This window comes from Tetrao urogallus (genome assembly GCF_951394365.1).
Source record: "Tetrao urogallus genome assembly, chromosome: Z".
Taxonomy (NCBI): domain Eukaryota; kingdom Metazoa; phylum Chordata; class Aves; order Galliformes; family Phasianidae; genus Tetrao; species Tetrao urogallus.
Genome location: NC_136816.1, coordinates 15,177,319 through 15,197,544, shown reverse-complemented (window position 1 = coordinate 15,197,544; position 20,226 = coordinate 15,177,319). Strand labels below are relative to the sequence as shown.

General features: G+C 36.8%; 1 protein-coding gene across 1 annotated transcript in view; it reads left to right on the top strand.

Annotated features, from left to right (window-relative positions):
* MEF2C (myocyte enhancer factor 2C) overlaps nucleotides 1-20,226 on the top strand; it is a gene marked incomplete at its 3' end in the record, with an annotated part of 128,694 nt that overhangs the window by 71,159 nt on the left and 37,309 nt on the right. Inside the window, exon 4 of the mRNA XM_079548132.1 lies at nucleotides 225-428. Coding sequence (XP_079404258.1) covers nucleotides 225-428 — 204 coding nt within the window. The remainder of the gene's footprint in view (nucleotides 1-224; nucleotides 429-20,226) is intronic.

Genomic DNA, 20,226 nt, shown 5'->3' with positions numbered 1-20,226 from the left:
CTGTACCTTGAGTATTGTGCAGTGAGAATTAAATATGTTTCCTCACTTAGATAACAAACATATTCTATTTTGAAACCATTTGTATGTATGTACTTTCCTTCTGAACTTGTTCAATTCAAAGACTACTGTGAACATGTATATTTAATAAAAAAAAAAAAAAGGGGGGGGGGCTGCAAAGATCAAGTTGGGCATTTTTTACAGCCTTTTTTTTGCTTTTCTTCCAGGTGACATTTACAAAGAGGAAATTTGGGTTAATGAAGAAGGCTTATGAGCTGAGTGTTCTGTGTGACTGCGAGATTGCTCTAATAATCTTCAACAGCACCAACAAACTGTTCCAGTATGCCAGCACGGATATGGACAAAGTGTTGCTGAAGTATACTGAGTATAATGAGCCACATGAGAGTCGAACGAATTCAGATATTGTTGAGGTAAGATTTTGTGCTCAGTGAGTCAGACAGGCCCAATCACACTTTTAAAAGGGTGACAGAATGGTCCTGTGAAGTGATCTAGCAGCAAGAGAGCAGAACAGGGATGGAGGCATGTTGTTGGGGGAGCTGAAGACAGTGTGTGAGATTCAGGAGAGCAGCAGAGATTTGAGAGATACTGTTTATTTTGTGAGCTGTGTTACCCTGCTGAGTCTGAAACGCTCAGCAGATGTACTTGTGATGGTGTCACCAGCCCTCAATTGTTCAGCTTTCTGTCCTGCTTTGTCGCTTGAGTCCTCTCCATGCTTTTACCACCACCTCCCTGCTGAAAATCCTGTCTCATGGCTGCTCCCAATGATACGCTCCCTGGAAAGCACTGCATGCATTTTCTCCTCACTTGGAAAGTTAGAATGTTCTCCAGCCAGAAGGAGCTGAAAAAATGCACTCTAAAAGACATGTGAGAAAGATTTAGAACTAGTGCTGTAAGGCATTTTTAGAAGCTTTTTGCTTATCTACAGAATTGGGAGGGTTTAATAGAATGCAAGAAAAGTTTACTTGTGAGTTATATTGCTTCAGCTCTCTCTTGTATGGAATGCTGTTACCATAATATAATGATAGCAATATCAAAGAAATACCATCAGAATGATGGAGACACCTTATGATTACATTTTAAAAATTGAACAAGGCAAGGCATGTTGTATCTACCATTACTGGCAATTATTCATTAAAATTCAAGTTTTTCAATGTTAAGCTCTAATATTTACAGAAAAATCAGTTTAATATCTAATCACATTAAGATTCAAACCATTCAACATAAATGTAGCTCTCAACCATTTTTTTGTAATAGCAAAACATATCTGAAGAACTGCTTATGTGTTTTATACGAGTCCTTTTATCAGAGCACCTAAGCAACTATTGAAAGAATATGGGCTTGCCTTGGAAATCAATAAAACTTTGATCATGCTATTGACTACCTTAGCCTACACACTTAAATCATTCCAGATGATTTTAAAGGTTTTAGTTTCCAATTTTAAATAACTTGGATGCTGTTGAAAGGGCACTTTTGGAAATGGCACCTGCGTTATTCATGTATATGTGATTGGCAATGGAAGAAAGAATGTGTGTAAATTGAGCTGGCATACAGCATAATAGGCATCATTACACCTGTTGCAAGATGTCACAATTCAACACCATTGATCAGCAAAGATTACAGTAATCTACATCACTTTTCAGTCTATCCTTAAGCTAATGTATAAGACTGTACTGTTCTGCTTCTTCTGTGAACCCCCACAACTACTCTGTTAGGGTAAGATGAGGTTCTGACAAGAGAGAAAAAAAAAAATTTTGAATTAGGACTAAGAAGAAATTATATAATTTCTTCCACCACCATCTCTTTTCCTCTCTTACTTTAAACCTCCTACGTAGACATGAAGCCTTTCCTGTCACTCAAAACTGGTTGGCCCATGTCCTGTTCAGCAGAATTCAAAATCTGTCCCCAAAATAATTCCCTGTCCTCTTTTACTGGCAGAAAGCCAGATTATTCTTAGCAGGAAAAGTTTCCTGTGATATCTTTACTCTTTCCTGCAGGATTTCTGGTGGGAACGGGTGAGTAAGCCACTTGCTAGAGCCTTATTACTTGTTTGCAATGAATGAAAACTTCTGGCCACGAGGGCTGTGTTTTTTCAAGGAACTTGGGTGAAAATATAGAATTTAAAGTAATGTCTAATGTATTATAGCTTTGAAATTTTCAGAAGGAACACTTTTTGCACCTATCAAATTCTTTTCCTTCATGAATAGTGATCCAGTTTGTATCCGTTTATGGGCACTTTTGCATATCAGTGCATGATTTTTATTCAGAATTATTCAAAATTCTGTTAGAATCACTTTTCACTGCTCTGAAAGTGGCCAGATAAAAATAGGTATCTGAAATAAACATTCTTTTATTTCAGTAGTCTATCAGTGAAGTGCATTTTTTATGGTCTCTTTTCCATTTATTTTTTTTTGTCAGCTCTGAATTAAGTCATTTGACTGCTTTGCTTTTATGGTTTTCGATGTTCTATCTGCAATGCAAAATACATAAGCCACGCCAAGGCCAGAATCTAAGGAATTCTTGGGCAGGCAGAAGTTTAGAATAAAGTCCCGTATTACCATGCCTTGATAATTAACAATATCAATGAACAATGATGCAATGAAGGACCAAGGCCCACAAAAATTTGCAGTTTGAGAAATTTCTTACTTGGTGTAGTTTGGATATTTTTAGATACATAATATGCCACATATTTAAATATATAAATTGAACAGCTAAACTGTCTATATTAGATATATTTTCCTTGTAAGCAATCCATTTTTTTTAACTCTGTGACAGCTAGATTTCACATTTACAATTTTTTAATCTTGTCTTTCTGGAGCAACAAGAAACTTCTGAGTTTCAGACTGTATTATTAAATCTCATCATTTTTAATTAAATGACTGTTCAATACCTACATTTCAATGGAAAAATAAAGGGAATAACTGTGCTCTTAGATTTTTACATAGATTTAATAAAAACTTTTTAAAGTAGACTTTTGGAAATTTGAAATATAACTTCAATTGTAAAAAAATCTTTTATCCAATTTCTATTCATATTTGGCATATTTCACCATTTAGCTAATTTCCAACTTGCAGGAGAACTATGCTATCAGTAATTAGAACATGGTATCTTTTAATACTTGTGATGCACAGATCGAGCAGTTTGGTCCTACTCAACATACAGCAATATAATCTGATAACTGGTGTGACATAAAATGGAGGGAAAGAGAGTATTCTAAAACTCACTTAGTTCTGGGTAATTTTTTAACTCTTGGTTTAATTTTTTTTAAGTCTGTACTTTCCTTACGCATGTAACAATTCCATTTTTATGCAACATATATATAACTGAGATTGTCTTTTGCAGTTCCCTCATTCAAAATGGAGTTTATTAACGTGCAGTCTGGCGTCTCTGAGTTCTTCACCTCCTACAAATTATCTACAAGCTAAATGTGTTTCAGATATTAGCCAGTAAATATACTTACAATTTCCACTGGTTACTAAAATTTAATTCACACTCTTGAAGGAGGAAAGATTTGCATTCAGCATGCAAGTTTGTCCATTTTAAGCAACAGTGACAACTACTGTGCATCGCACTGAAATTTGTATGGCAGTTTTACAAAACATATTAGTTCTGCAAAAAAGGATTCATTTTGAGACTTCTGTTTAGAGTTAACTTGATTCCTAAAACTGAAACTTTTATGTCCTCACCCACCAAACCACTCACGCCACAGACTTTCATTCAATTTTCCTTCAGTTAAAAGCTGCATGCTGGTGGCTGGATATAGTGACTTGAAGAAGCAGCTGAGTCTGTGTTGAGCTGTTGTACCTGTGTATGCTGAGAAGGAAAGATCCTCCATCTTTATGTTAACTTACCAGTGTTGTATGTAAACACTAAAAACAATGCATTCAGCAGCTCTCATTTAAAATCCTACCATGCAACTACTAGAAGATCTGTAATTCTTTACTTAAAATTCTTTACTTAAAATGATACATTTTTAATCATTACAAAAATCCTGAGGCACTTATGACACATTTTTTGGTGCAGTAGTTTTCCTTACAAATAGTTACAAGCTCTCCTTAGAAGTTTGTCAATATCTCCAGCTCCTATCTGCTTTAACAAAATACATATATATACCTTGTAGGGCTGTCATTTAACATCAGCACAGTCGTATAGACGAGGATTTCCTTTTAGCAGTGACGAAATGGAGAACAAGAGTGTCAGCTTTACAACTAACAAGTACATGTATTATGCATTTTTGTGTTTATTTAACATAAGGCCATATCCTCTCCTTGCTTCTGTAAAATAAAAATGTAGCACAACTTATTTCAGTGACATTTCTTTGTCACTCTGCGATAAGAATAGAATGTGATGCCAAAGCACCGTAAGACCACCACTTAGGAGCTCAGAAAGGATATCCCTCTTTGACTGGAGGAGCATATTTTAGATTATAAATACAGAGAAGTGTTTTGCATAGTGGCAGCAAATACAATTACTGTGTTAGCCATGCTAGAGAAATTTATTGTGGCTCTTCAACTAAGCCACTGATCTGCTTATTTTAAGTGAAATTTCCTGCCTGTCTTCTCTCACTGTCCTTGCTTCCTTGTCACTTCTTTCACATCAAATTGCCAGCTCAGTTTTAGCAGATCTCTAGTGAGTTTTCACTAAAACTTATTTTTGATTCTGTTTTTCAGACATCAAGTCTAATACTTTGATCATTACTCAGCATGAACATAAATCATCCCTCCACAATTCACTAATTGCTCCATCTTTCAACTCTTTTTAGGCCCCTGGTACATTGGTTTCTCTGACTCTCCTGCTCTTACTGTCACATTTCTCCAGCTGGCTGCCACTCCCCTGCTGATTCAGTGGTTACTGCATTTAATTCAAGTTCTCCTACTATATCAGCCCTTTCAAATTCATCCCATTAACCATATCTTCCATTTTCTGGCACATACATCCACCTCCTCACTTCCCCTCTGCTTTACCACTGACCACTGGTAATGAGAAAAGAGAAACACAAACTTCTTCCATTTTTCTCTTTTCTTTCTGAGCTTCAGTTATCAATTCTGATCACCCACCAGATCATCTCTGAATTTTGTAAAGATCATTCCTTAAAACTCTTTCTTTCACAGTTATCTATTTTCAACTAATCCTTTTTTTCTCTTTTTATTCTTCTTTCTAAATCAGTTTCACACGCAGAAGGAATACAAGCTCCCTTGCAAACACTTACAAATAGTAAGAACTGCAAGAACTCAACACCTACAATATGGTGTCATACCCTTCTCTTTCAATAAAACCTGATAATAATATGGTTTCTCATTTGGCATGGCTTCTCATGGCATTCTCCTACACTTGTGTTGGTTTGGGTTTTATGGTGTTACTTGTTTCTTCAGTGTGTGCGTGTGATTTTTGTTGTTTGGGTGGGGTTTTTTTCCCACTGAATACTTAGAAGCATATAATGTCCTTTCAGCACCTTTCTCACACAAAATTTACAACCCTACTTCAAATACAGCACAGTAAGAACAGTAACAAAATAAGGCAATGATTATACTGTAACAAGATTGTCCATGTAAAATACATTAATCCCCTTTCAGTCAAAAAATGAGCACCTTTTGACCAATACTGAGGGTCTCTTCACCTTCGACTCATCCTTGCTTTCATCTTTCTTAGCTTCTTGCCAGTTGCAGTGCCATGCATAATTTTTTTTTTCTGTCATCTTGTGTCCACTAGTGTAGATAAATGCTTCTGTCCTCTTTCCATTGCTTCAGCAGCTGTTCCTTCAGTATGCATGATAGGAAGCGCATTACACTCAATGCCCCACCATCCTTTTCTCACTGTAATTGGATAAATTTGGAGAAATTCTCTTAAGATGAAATCTTAGTGATAGTGAAGGCTGTGTCAAGAATTAGCCTGAGCTGCCATAGGATACTTTAACTAGCCAAGGGCTGTTGTGTTGGTGTTGCTGGTTGGCTACAAGGGAAATAAAAGGTAGTTCTAATTCACAAACAGAAGTCACATTTTTAAATAATTCAGGAATTACAGATCCTTTCTAGCACTGTCTTTTCTGTGTGTTTTCCACATGGTGACACATCTTCATTGCTTTACTGTCTGCTGCTGAACTGACCTTTTGTAGAAAGGTCACACTTTGCCCAGTGTGCGCCTGCATTTGTGAGGGAGAATGAACTGAACATTGCAAGACAGACTAGTGCCAAATGCAACTGCATTTTCCACATTGGAAAGTACTGAACTGCTACACACATAAATTCTACTCGCAGATTGCACATCTTGTTTTTTTTTACAACACAAACAGACATCTTTACACACTTCATTGTTAAGATATTAGAAAACAAAGTAATGCCAAGCCATGTTGATTTGGAGTAAGAAGAAATACTTTACTGTGAGGGTGATGAGACACTGGAACAGGTTGCCCAGAGAAGTTGTGGATGCCCCTTTCCTGGCAGCATCCAAGGCTAGGCTGGATGGGCCTGTGAGCAACCTGGTTCCTGCCTATATGGATCCCTGTGTATATCAGGAGCGCTGGAACTAGATGATCTTAAAGGTCTCTTCCAACTCAAACCCTTTAAGATTCTATTCTGTGATTCTGTGTAGAGTGGTGGAATTCATAATATTGCTTGTGTCTGTGTGTTCGTTACTGCTTACTAAGAAAACTTTGTTTTAAAAAATGCACAATGAAAACACAAAACTAATCACAGAATCATTGAATCATAGAATAGGATCATAGAATGCTGTAGGTTGGGAAAGACCTCTAAGATAATTTAGTTTACCTACCACCAATACTGCCCACTATACCATGTCCTTCAGTACCACACCTACATGCATTTCCAAAGCTTTGTAGAACTAGTTTAAAATGAGAATCTGACATTTAGCACGACCAACAGAGATGTAAGAAATACTGCTAAATTTCCAATGATTCTCCTTGAGACTTAGAACATAGTATATCTTTAGCACATCAGGAGGTTGCAATGAAGTTGGCATTCAGGCAGCAAAAGTTGGCTGCATGGCCAGTGTATCATGCCTGAGAGGAATGCCACAGTCCTGTTTTGCTGTTGGGTTTACTGCATGTACAGGTGTGCTGTGGGTTCTGCAACACTTGTAGGATTAGTCACTTGGTGGGGAAGTTCTGAATGAAATGAAGGGGAAGAAATTCATTCTGTCAATTATTTCTAAAGGTCACAGAGCTAATGAGTAGCTGGGAGGTTAATTAGATTCTGAAAGCCTCTTCATATCAATTAAGACTCTTATCTTTATATTTGTAGTAAATAAGCCCATATAGCTCTCTAAGTGTGCTCCTTCGAGGACAAGCAAGGCAACTGTTGGATTTTGTTTAACATAATAAGAGTATTTGCTTCTCCTGGCATCATAACATAATACTGCATATAAACAAGCTGTGAAATACGCATCAAGTCAGCTCTTCAGCTACTAAAATCAGCGGAATTATTTCAGCTACCATGGGCTAAAGATCTGGGGCATTATAGAAAGTAAACTTGTATGTAAGAAAGGTTATTCAGGGTGATCTAAAGACAGTGCAGTCTATTGGATACTGCCCTGGACCAGGACTCATGAGACTTTCATTTTATTAATAGCTTCGCCAAATACTGTTGTGTGACCTTGGACGAGTCACATTTCCTCTTAATGCTTCAGTTTCCCTATCTGTAAAATGGGAATAGCGTTATTGATTTCCTTTGTAAATTGGTTGGAGACCAGCTTGCTAAAAATCAGCTACTATTACCAGTTTCCACAGGCCAGGAGATGATTGGATGGGGTCAACTGGCCAAAGAACTTCATTTAAATGATGATTTAGGCTTTTTAAGTATTTGCTTCTCATTTCATTTTTAGTAAACATGAGCCAAACTGTTATTGCTAACCAGATGTATGACAAAATCCTGGGATGGGCTTTAAGATATTTATTTGTTTGTTTGTTTGTTTGTTTAATATTCCTTTAGTCTTTCACTGCTTGTCTTTTCAATTTCAAAGCTTTGGAAAATGTGTTTGTAATCCATAATTCTCACATGAATTTATTTCTATATTTTTACTATTCAAAGTGAGTACAAAAAGATAGGAAAATACAGTTTTCAAAAATGCTAAAAAACTTCCTCTTCACTTTATCAATCTTAATTTTATTTTTTCAAGCAAATAATTAAGAAACAAATCTTTTGAAATCTGACATTCTTACCTAATCTCATTATTCCATCAATTTGGATTTTATATTAGCTACTACAACGTCATAGAAAGAAAAATTTCAAAGTGGGAAAATTGTGAAAGTTGGTTCTTTTCCATCCAAATTAGTCCCTCTACTAGATTCAGTAAATAGCCGTTTTTCCTTCTCACTTACACATATGAGATTTTTGACTCTTTCTGTTTCTTTCAGAAACTATTTATTACAAAATAAAAGGTCAAGTGTAGATATTGCTTTTATTTTATTTTGAATAGATCTCAAATTAGTCCAGTAAGTGAAAAATGCAGCAAAGAGAATGATTTGCTTTGTTTTTCTTTTTCTTTCTTTATCCCCCTCTTTCTCAAAAAGGCCAGCTTTCCACTATGATTTATTTACAACAAGGTTTTAGTTAGCATAAAACATATTTTTTAATCCTAATAGATGTCAAATGAAAGTGAAGTATCTCACTTGATTAACTTGCTTTTCCATAATTAGAATTAGAGTGTAGGGAATGAAAGAAGAGGAATGGATGCAAATGGAGGAACCTTCTAGCTTTTACTTATTGAGGATTAGTCCTTATCACTGGTCAGATCCTTATGTTATTTTTCTTTTACACTTCTGTTCTTAATAATAACTTTAAAAATATTTCAATATTTTAGGAATTTTTTTGACTGGATTTTTGGAAAAATGGTGGGATAACAAAGATTAAAAATACAGGTAGAATATACATGTGTTTCAAACTTTTTTTACAGTTCCTTTCTTTGTCAAACTGGGAACATAAATCTGTATGTCTGAGAACTCGGTCTATTTCACAGATGACTGTTTCTTTCTCCAAAACATGATATATCTGGCCTAGAAACTGGAAAAATCTTACATGTCTGTGTAACATTCTTATAACTTAATAGCTCCAAAGTTTTATCCCAATCTAGTCATTGGAGAACGTTCTTTGTTTTTGTAGTCACTGTTTCACATAGTAACATCTTGTTGTATTTTGGTCTGTTTGCCAGAGGGTAGGTTTATTTTTAAATCCCTGAACTCTGAATTTTCTTTATTTTTCCAAGATTGGAAGCAGCTGAAACGCCTGGAGTTACAGGTTGAAGGGCTTGCTTCGCAATGTGGGATGGGAAGCCTCATCCCCTCCCCCTTTTGTGTTTTTCTTTTTTCAGATTTTTCCTGACAAATGTCTCTTAACTGATATTCATCTAAAAATAGAAAACTGCCTAACTAAAAATAGCTTGGCTCTCAGTCTTGCCAAGGAAAATGGAGAGGAATATGCGTGGAATAGAAGGCTGAGTAATCCAGCTCTATTCATTCACAGATCCCTTTGAGAATGCAGGCGATGATAAAGTGCCCTCAAAAAACCACAGGCCTGACTTGCTCTCTTCAGACTCTTAGGTGCCAATAAACATTTTAGCCCAAGGATATATTTTTTTTTCTCATAGATCGTAAATACTTTCTGAAAGACAAGGCTTTGTTTCACAGAAGCTGACTTACTGTCAAAAATAGCTGACTTTCCTAAGGTCCCTTTTTCTTTTTCTTTTTTTTTTTTTTATAACTTTCCGCATGTTTTTTAATTTATTTTCAGATGAGCAATGACTGCAATGTTCTGTCAAAAAGTACCATGAAATGTCACATATCTAGTCCAAATGAATGAAAAAATAGATACTTTTCATTGATTTCATACTTTGGATCATATTCTCAAAAGTTCACTTATTGCTCAAGAGAAGTTTATTGCTCTGATTCTGGGCAGTAAAAGTGAGTGTGTAGACAGATGGCTAATTTCACTCAGAAATCAAACAGTTTGGTGGCCTGGTACTTGCTATAATCCACGAGTTAAAATTGTTATTTGTAATTCTTCATGTATCCAAAGCTCAGGTTTATGCAGGGGGGTATAGGAGACGCAAATGGCAAGGGGAAGAATCTAATTAGCCTAAAAATAAGCCTGTTGAGAACTCTGCAAAGCAGTACATTTTCATTTGGAAAGCTGTCACATTAGAGAAAGCCAATGTCATTTTGGACTGCAAAGGTTTTTGTATCATCATTGTGAGGTATCACCTGAGGCATCAGCTCCACTGACAACAGAAAAGACACCAGGAAAGACAGAGCATGTTGTTTAAAACAGAAATATTTGTTGTTAGTCTGTATGGAGCTTTTGTACTGGGTTTTTTTAGTTTTGTGTTGTTGTATTTTTTTTTTAAATCTGAGTAACCTGGTCAAACACAGCAACAGGGTGTGGAAATGTCAGTACAGTTCACAGGGTTATTTGGGCCTGAGTATTGTTTTGTTCAGTTCCTGTAATGCTGTTTGTGATAAGACGCTGAAGACAAAGGACGATAATTGATGGAAAGGGACTTAAATCACTCCAAAAAGAATCAAGGTCCTTGTATTTGGGTACATCGACTCTTCTGGTCTCCTTCCTCCTTGTAAAGCATTTTTGTCTTCTTGTATGTCGGCCCCCTACTGCTCTTTGTAATGGAGGCAGACCACAAGTGATTCCTTTATGCAGTACACAGGGTGTAATTGTGTCTGTGTGGTGTAGTAGTAATTACCGAGGCTGAATTCCTGTATTGTATCTTCACTGCAAGTTTGGAAAAATAGGGCATACTACCCTACATCACCATTTTCAACCTAGATAGTGAGCTACTTACTGCTGTGTTCCAGAGACAAAAGCTTTTGCGAGCAAACCCATTTTTCACTTTCAAGACATCCCTGCTTTGAAAGGTAAATACAAAATGTGGTTGTTTACCTGGATTCTGCACAGTAATATAATCAGAAATGTAATAATGCCACGTCTTCTGTTTTCTCACAACTGTCTTCAGCACAGTTAACTGAACTTGCCCTCCTGTCCCCCTAGACTTTTTGTTTTATTGGACTCCCATAAGCTCTCAGCTGTTCCCATTGAGCCACAGTGGAAGACTGTGCATGCTAAAATTCCTGCAAAATCAGAAAGCAGTGCAGTTTTTCACATGCTTAGAATGAGTCAAGATTTTTTCTTAGGGTACAAATGTTCCTGGATGTTGTCCCATACCTGCTGCTCACAACTCTTTTTATTAGGTAAAAGGAGTCCTACATTATCAAAAACCGAAAAACCCTAATATGTAAATTCCACTGATCAGGTATGTTTACACCCCTAACTTAAAGTCTAGAGTGGTCAGTGGGAACCTTCTGGCAAACTTCAAAATCATCTGGTTACAATTTCTGTAGAAGCAATTTCTGCACATTCTATCACCTTTTCTAGTAAGTAATAGTGTACAAACAGTTATAGAGGTACTGTTTCAGACTGTGAAACTATCTGCAAGGAGAAAGCAGGATACTCCAATGAGAGTACGCAGTGTTGTAGCTTTATTTTTTAAGCAGTTTTCCTATCAGTAAAGGTGGCAGAATTGGGACCTAAATAGTTCATACTCCAAGAAGCATTCATTGTGTATATGGAGAAATAAATGTGCAGTAAATATGCTTCTATGCCACAAAGTTAGAAATAGGCAAGCCCCTCCTTGAGCAGCAAAGGCACCCTGCAGGAGGTGCTTGGTGAAGAAACACCAGAAAGGATAGGGATACAAAAAATCCAGCTTTGTGCTTACTCTACCTCACCTTCAATAGAGCTGGTATTTTAAAAGCTCTTTTTGCCTTATCCCTCCATGCTGCATGAAGCAAAATTCCTCCATGTTTCTTCTCCCCTGGACTGCAGGCAAGTAAGTCTATCTGTTCTTGTGATACCTTCCCACTGTTTTCACATCTCTGGCAAAAGTTATGTTAAACTTCAAAATATGCTGACTTTTCTCCCTTTGTTACAGTAAAAACATAGAAATTAATTATTTATTTGTGTACTATAAAATTTGCATTCGACCTTGTGTATTATGTAGCTAATAATGATTGGGCTCCATTTGCTCTGAATCAAGGAGTCATCATGTGCTTGTGTATGTAAAAGACAATTGAAATTAATGTAAATTATCAAATTTGCAGGGCTATAAAGCCTCAAACACCTACACCTTATTGTTCTGCATTTTTAATACTCAAAAGTCTAGTGGTCAGCTATGAATTAATGTCCACTGGTCAGAACTGCTAAGCTTTCTGTGGTAGTTAAATCTTAAACAGCCATTGTTCCTCGAACGAAAAAAAAACATTTAGAACAGGGTTTCAATCAGCATCTTCTTTATGCTGTAGTTTATAAAACCACAACTTTACATTATTGTGTCTTCCTTACTTAATATTGCTGTGGGCAATTTTGCATATGGTTACCAGTTAATGAGGGAGTAAATATACTATTAAAAGAAGTTGCATAATCTGTGATCTAAACTTTAATTAACTGCATTAATACTTTTGTGTGATAGAGAGCAGTGTTAAAGAGAAAAAATCGTGATATAATGAATAGGCTTGCATTAGAAAAAAAATCTCAAACCCATTATTTATATCATCCTGTGTGATCTATAGACAACTATAATTACATTTTATAGTGCACTGTTATAGAAATGTGCATGCACTTTACTTTGGGTTGTTAAAGTATACGTTTATTTCTTTGATCAAATGTTACAGCACACAGGCTGTTCAAAGAAAGCAAATTATAGAAGAGTCAATACAAGTATTTTAAACAACTCACAGCTGCTATAGATTGATTCAAAAGAGATCAAAATCTTGACAAAGAAGCAATTCCTAAAGGAGCATATGTTGTTTAAAGTATATTTAGCTTACTACAAAAGAATCATAGCTATAACATGACCAAACATAAAAACACGCAATTTATTCTTTCACAGTTATAATCCAAGGCTTGGTTATTACACACTTCTAGCATGTTCAAACAATCATCAATAAAATAGAAGCTTTACACTTTCGTCTCCAGCAGCTGTAAATGTGCACGTTAGCATTTAATCTGTATTTTTGTAACCTATTGAGAATAAGCTTTTCTTCTCTAAAGTGAATTTTCCTACAATGCATATATATTGTTTAACTCAAGGATAAAAAAATTATAATTATGCTTCATTTTTTTTCCGTCCTAGACCTTAAAGTGTTTCACGGAAGTGACTAAACATAAGTTTTAAAATATGGCAACTAAGATGATTATCCAAAAGTGTAATTTGAGGCATATGAACTTTGTGAGAAACCTTGTTATTTGGTATTGAAGGTATCTTGGGGCCTGTATTGTGTTCCCTTTGGATAAACCCAGTCTGGACCAAAATGGAAAGCTTTTTCCCCCCAGAAGATCCAGAAACTCTCAGTCCCCACAAAGGAAATATCCGTGGCAAGCATTTATTGAATGCCTGGATACCCCATAGGTCTTCATGGGTGGAGGTGTCTGCAGTCCTGGGAAAGCAATGTTAACTTCTGATGAGGCGTAGGATTTCTGAAACTGTGTTTGCTTTGTCTGGATCTGTCATACACATCCTAGTAACCTGCTGCCTGGCTTGGATCCTGTTCTTCAGTACCAAGATTTTACTGTGCCCTGCATAGGAAGCCTCATATCCTAACAGTTTGATTGCCACTTTGGAGGTCAGGTGCCTAAATGTCAAGTATTGCCAAATTGAGCTTTCTGTGTGCCTAAATCCTTTACTGGACCTGTTCCATAGCCCTTTCCTGTCACAAGGCCATTTCTTGCAGCAAGGGAATTACAGCAGGGTGTGGACTGCTTTTTATGGCTTCAATGTAAGCTCTTGGGTGCACATCAAAGCAGTGTGGCTAAAAGAGAACTTCTTGTCAACTAGTTTTCTATCCTGTCCCTTTAAAAAATACTGATTTCCTGAATGAGCCTTAAGAAAGTGTGCTCTTATTTCTCTGTCCCTAGACGTCTTCATTTATAGCTTTCAAATATTGGCAGGTACAGGAGATTCTGCCTAATTGGCTTCGTTAGCCAAATGGTTGAACTGTTTGGACCTTTGTAGATATCTACATTTGCCCATTCTGAGTTGGACTGCATAGAATCACAGAATCATAGAATCATAGTATTGGTAGGTAGTAAGGAGTTTGTTTTCTAGAGTAAAACTCCCTTAATGACAATGCCTATGAGGGTTTCACAGCTGAAGGTGAGCAGGCTATTTATGCCATAGTCTGAACTTAGGTAAATCACTGAGTCCTCAAAACTTACAGAAACCTCCCTCTCATGTGGAATAAATTTTTAATTCCCATCCCGTTAAGGAATCTGAGAGTTCCTCTGTACAGCCATTTTTATAGAAGAAATGTTGTTTTCACTTTCGGTCACTGTCAGTGATGGAGCAAAAGAGCTGACCAAACATTCTGCAGTTAAGCTTCTCCATGATCTCTGTGACCAGTTCAGTAGCACAAATAAAAAACTCACCCATTCCTACTACTGCTATTTTATTGCAGGGTTTTGTGATCTGGTATACCCCAGGCAGAAACAAGAATCCTGCCAAGCTTTGGAAACACTGTAAGAAGTCTTTGGCGTAGCTTATTTCAAAGTTTCATGTTGTTGAGAAACTGCACACAACCCTCAGGACTGTGAAAGTGCAGAGACTAGGAACAAAATTGTTCACTTCTGCAATAGAGAATTTATTATATGCCTGTTTCTTCCACGCCAGCTGGCCTCTTCCTGGAAAGGATCTTATAGCAGTCCTGGTTTTCACTGAAATTTTGTCTCTTCTGGATACTGCTTTGTCCTTTTTTTTTGCTGCTGTAAGTGCTGTGTGAAAGTCTGGGCTTGTTGAAATCTGTCAGGATCTGCTTGCAGATTTTTGATTTTAGTATTTCTGTAGTAAGAGTCAAAGCCACACATATTTTGAGGTAAGTTCATCTTCAATCTTGCCACAGTCTTATTTCTTTGATGCAATCAGCATTTGGTTGATTTTAAAATTCAAATACGAAGCAAATTTTAGAGATGCTGCGGTATTCCTGTATCATTCCATGTGGAACTTTTTAACTCTCTTCTAAATCAGTTTGTTGCATTGTAAATGCCCTGCAGAACTTAGGAAAGAGCTCTGGATGCTGTGGCAGCATGCTGATGGCAGCAGATGGCTTAGAAAATAGCTAAAATAATGGAATAACTAATAAGCTTACATTTCTTGCTGCAGTACTGTCAATAGGAAATACTACTGCTCTGTCTGTCAGGACAGTGGATTCAGCCTAAAGACACAGGCGGACATTACAGGTCTGTAATTGGTCCAGACATCCAGCATTCATAAACTTGTGGACAGTTTGCTGTAAAGTTCATTCTGTGTGCAGAATGGAAATACAGAGAGCTGAAACCTCTGTTCTTTGTTATGTAGGATTTTCCTTGTATGCAAGCTAAGCATGCTAGAAAAAAAATGCTCTAAACATTATTCGCTTCTTAACATTTTTCTCAGTTTGCTGAAATTGACAAAGATTAATTTTTTTCTCAGAAACAGTCCCCAAAACACTGCCTGTGTCTATGTAGCAAAATACTGTGAAGCGATGAATCACAAAGGAGGTCAGTTCTTTAAAACAAATGCATCCCTTAAGACTGCTGCGGGGCTTCAATTCCCCAAAAAAATATTCGATTCCTAATGGGAAAAGCTTTCTTTCTTACATGTAATGCGTTTTTTTGGGACACCAATTGAGAATGTCTGGGGAAACAGCTGTGATGGTGTTAGTACTACTCAGTTGTTCGCTGCCTTTCTCCATTGGAGGTTACCAGCTTCTTAGCAGACTCAGAAGAGGGGAATACCCAACCCTCAGCTGCTACATCTCCACCACTTGAGTATGGGGTGAGCAATCTCTGCTTGCAGGGCAGCACTGCAAGAGAACCGACCCTGCAGTGGTGGCAGCCACCAAAGCTGTTGTGCCGGAGTCTTCAGAAGAGGCCTCACCGACACAGTACCAATCACACACATGGCTGTGTTCTCCATTCCTACCTCTGTCAAGCCATGGAAGAAAGGAAACAGGCTGACATCTTGCTTTGATTGTCCAGTTCTCCTGCAAAATGAATGGACTCCAGTAGAAACATCTTCTGTAGCCCACAGAATTCTCTGTGTGGGAATAAGATATGATTAAAGGTTTGAAGATTCAGACAGTAGTGCTTTGGCTACCCAACATACCAATTCTTCCTTACAAAACTATAATTTTGTCCAGAAAAAGAAATCCAATTTTACAGTGAGAAACCTTAACAGTTAAGATATGTTTAATCTGTTTCTAGAGAAAGCTGAAATTTTCACAAAGATGCTCAGTTTCTGAATGAAGGTTTTTTTGTGTTGGTTTTGGGTTTGAGTATTTGGTGTTCTTCTATTCTTTGTCTGTTTTACCCCCTCGGCCATGATTTTTCTAGTATCTCTGCAAACTTTGCTCTCATATCCACATTTCTGGTCAAAATGTTCTGACTTGGCTCTGCCTCTGTCACTCCTGCTTTCTCAAGCGGTGATAATACTGGAAACTGCTGCATTTCTCAAGTCTTTTTCCTTCATTCTGTGCTGAAAACCACTGTTGTAGTGTTAGTTGAACTTAGACTCTGCTCAGCAAAGCTACAGAAGGTTTGTGAGGTCTCTCTGACTATAGTAAATTTAGAGTCCTTTGTGAATGCATTGCAGTTAGCTTCTTTTCTTTTTAATGAAATTCTTCTTACAGCACCTCAATTATAATGTTACTTACAATCATGCATCTTTTTAGTAGGAAAAAAAAGAAAAGTGAATTAAACTCCATCCAGGAAGTTATCAACAGTAATGGGAGTTAAACTTCAGACTCTCAAGATACATGCAAGCAACTTGACTTTGGTAATCCTGTGTAAAGATGCTTTGCCTCTTTTCCCTCCATAATGGCACAATTTGCAGTAATGGAAATTTAGAACTCACTTGCCTTGAAAGCTTCCTGAACTCTCCAAAATCCATCTAAAATCTGATCTCTTTTTTCTAAGTCTGTCATTTCTGATTCTTTTGAATCACTTCTCTTGAGAGAAGTGTTTACTCCTCTAAAGGGAAAAGCAGAGTGATAAGAGCTGTGTGAATACGCTTCCAAGAAACAAGGAGTTGCTAGAAGGACCAGCTTTCTGGGGTAATCATGCAGTCTGGATGTTTCATCCAGCCCCTCCATACAGCTTCTGACTATGCTCTCTCAGTCCTTCTTTGTTATTACATAGATGAGATATCTTCAGCATTCAACTTGAAAAATTGTTATCTGGATCTTGCTATTCCTGTAGGATTTTCCATGGGAAAACAGGACCTCTTTCTTTCCTTACTAGCAGATGATACTTTGCTATATAGAAAAAATGCATAACATAGTCTAGATTTTAGCAACTGTTTAATGATAAATACAAGTTGTACAAATGTTGGGTTTTTTGTTGGGTTTTTTTTTTTTTTGTAAATAACATATAGTTTCTTGGTCTAAAAAACAAAACAAAACAAAAAAACACCGACATCTTAAACCAAATACAAAATTCTGCATCGTTTGAGTCATCTGTTTTTACAGTTAGAATCGTGGGCCAATTTTTCCTCTGAAATGTACTCACTTTAAGCTTAGTGGACAGACTTTCTTCCCTTCTCCTTAGTGAAAACTTGACTTTATCAGCAGAACACTGAGTTGATGGTTATTGCTTTGCTGCTATTTAAGACCTCCATCCTGCAAAGGAACAGAAGTCTAGAGTTTCAGAGATCTAACCTCTATTATAATTCACCATTTAAAAATATATATATATTGATTTAGGCATCTTTACCAATGGATAAAACAATTATGGTACTATGAAAATATAAGAGGTTGTTCTTTTGCCTTTAAAAGGAACAGCTATTCAGCAACATTTGCTCGTTGTCATACTGGTAGGGTTTTTTTTGTAATACCCCGTAATTTGATCTGCTGTGAAATAAATGTTCAAATTCTGGGAAGGATTAAAAACAACAACAACAACAACAAAAAAGCCTTCTCTGTTGAGAACACTAATACAAACACGCTTTTTATGGGAGACCTCCAAAGAAAACCCAGGTGCAGAGGGAAGTGGTGTTCCTGCAGCAGTGGGTGGCATTTTCACTGCTGAGTCAGTACTGCCCCAGCTCAGTGCTGCTGGAGGTGCACTGTTTCATACAAAATGGAAAAGCAAAAAGTTTTGTGGTCATCAAAGATTACCTGGCCTCATAATTAAGAGTGAAGACGTTTGCCCCAGGGTCTGGGGAATATTCATTGCAAAGTAAATTATATCTATCGTTACAGATTTATTTGTCAGATATATTTATCATTTCTTCTCCTGAAAACTTCACTTCTTAGTCTAGCTGACACAAGCTGATAATATATTCATCCCAAGATAGCTTCATTGTAATGATAAGTGAAGCAATTCTTACACATACTATTTCTGAATTCCAAAATATCTTAGGATATTTTAGATTAAAATATATTTTTAGATCAAAATACATATCACAAGTATGTTTTTTCTGTAATAATTTTGTGACAAAATTTCTGTAAAATATGTGTTACTTTGTTTATCTCATTTCTTAAATATTTTGAATATGGCATTTAGTATTAAATGTTCCCATTTATATCACAGAAAAATACCAACTGCCTTTGAAATAGTTAATAGTTTCCACAGTTATTTATATTAAGCCCCACATATTTAAAATACTGTGTATTTGGAGAGATAGTAACACTCATGTAGCATACTTGGTAACACCACTGTAGATCTAGAATAACTCAGCTGGTGTCTTTACAGCTGTTCCAGCCACAGATTTACACCAGCGTAAATGAGATCTGACTTCAGCCTTGTATTTGTATACATGTCTGACTAAATTAGACAGAAATGAAAACGTTGAGGGCAGAGCTCCATCTGGAAGAGATAGAGTCAGTGGAGAAGGATTATAGATAGACAAACATAAAAAGGAGGGAAATAACAACCTGTTGATGATTACGGTGTTTATTTTTAAGTGGCCAGATATTCCCTAAAGAAGCTGAGATGATTCTGCTGAACTACTGTAAAGTTTATTTTTCCATTCATACGCTTTCTGTGTCTGGCAGCAAAACCCAGTACAAATCAAATATACTGCATCTCACAGTATCTTCTTCTACTTTGAATATGCTCAATACAGCTTAAGGAAAATCTGGCCATCTTCATACACTTAGACCATTTTGAAAACTCCGTGAAAGACCCAATGTACCAATATCATGTGGTGGCCAAGTCAAAGCAAGTCAAAGATGTATCTGTTCTGGCTTTGGCCCATCTCTGCATCCCCTGGTAGACAGAGCTTACAGGCTGGCAGTGCTCCTCCCTATGAACTACTGGAAGGAGACAGTGCAGAAGCGTTGTTTTCATGGAGTCTTCCCACAAATACTGGTCCTTGTGAAACAGTCGGTGGCTTTGCTAAGGCCTAAGGCACACGTGTATGGGCAGAGCAATGTGCAGGATGAGTGTTGGCAAGAGCAGACTGAAACCTTCTGCCCAAATCTAAATCTTCTTTATTTTGTCTAGCTGAACAGGGGGCCTGCAAAAGGTCTTGGGACACCCAAGTACAATGTTATAGTTGTGGGCTGCTCAAGGAAGAGTGATAATTATTCCATCCTTAGACACAAGTGTCCCGAGAATACCTCCAATCTAGATAAATAATCTGCTGATTTTGAGCATAAAGCACTAACAGTCAAGTCAATAGAAAGTGTTGTGTTTTTACTACAGCAGAACTGCACACAAATTTAGTTTTTACTCCATACTTCAGTGAAACTGCATTATTTAATTGTGCAGTAAATTCTGACTGATGTTTAAGAGGATATTTATTTATTTATTTTTAAATAAGACGGTTTGTTTGTTTTTTTTTAATCTTACATATGTGGATGGGGATGATTTTATCAGGTGTAGTTATAACTAGGTTGACATTACATTTACGCCACTAATCCCATCACTTCCAACTGATCTTATATGTGAACATATTGTTTAGGAAGTACCAGTTCATAAAAACACATTTCTTGTTTTGCCTCTTCTGATACAACACACCAACAGTGTTGGGCTGCTCCTGTACTGCATCACTGTCAGTGAAATCTAATTATGTTCAACTACAAAAACTTGCAAAAGAATCCTTCTAACTTTGAGCAAGAAGATGTTGAAACATGATACAGTAGCAGGTGTGTATACATGTGTATAAATACATGCATAAACACATTTACAGGCATATTTGTGTATGTATTTGTGCACTGTT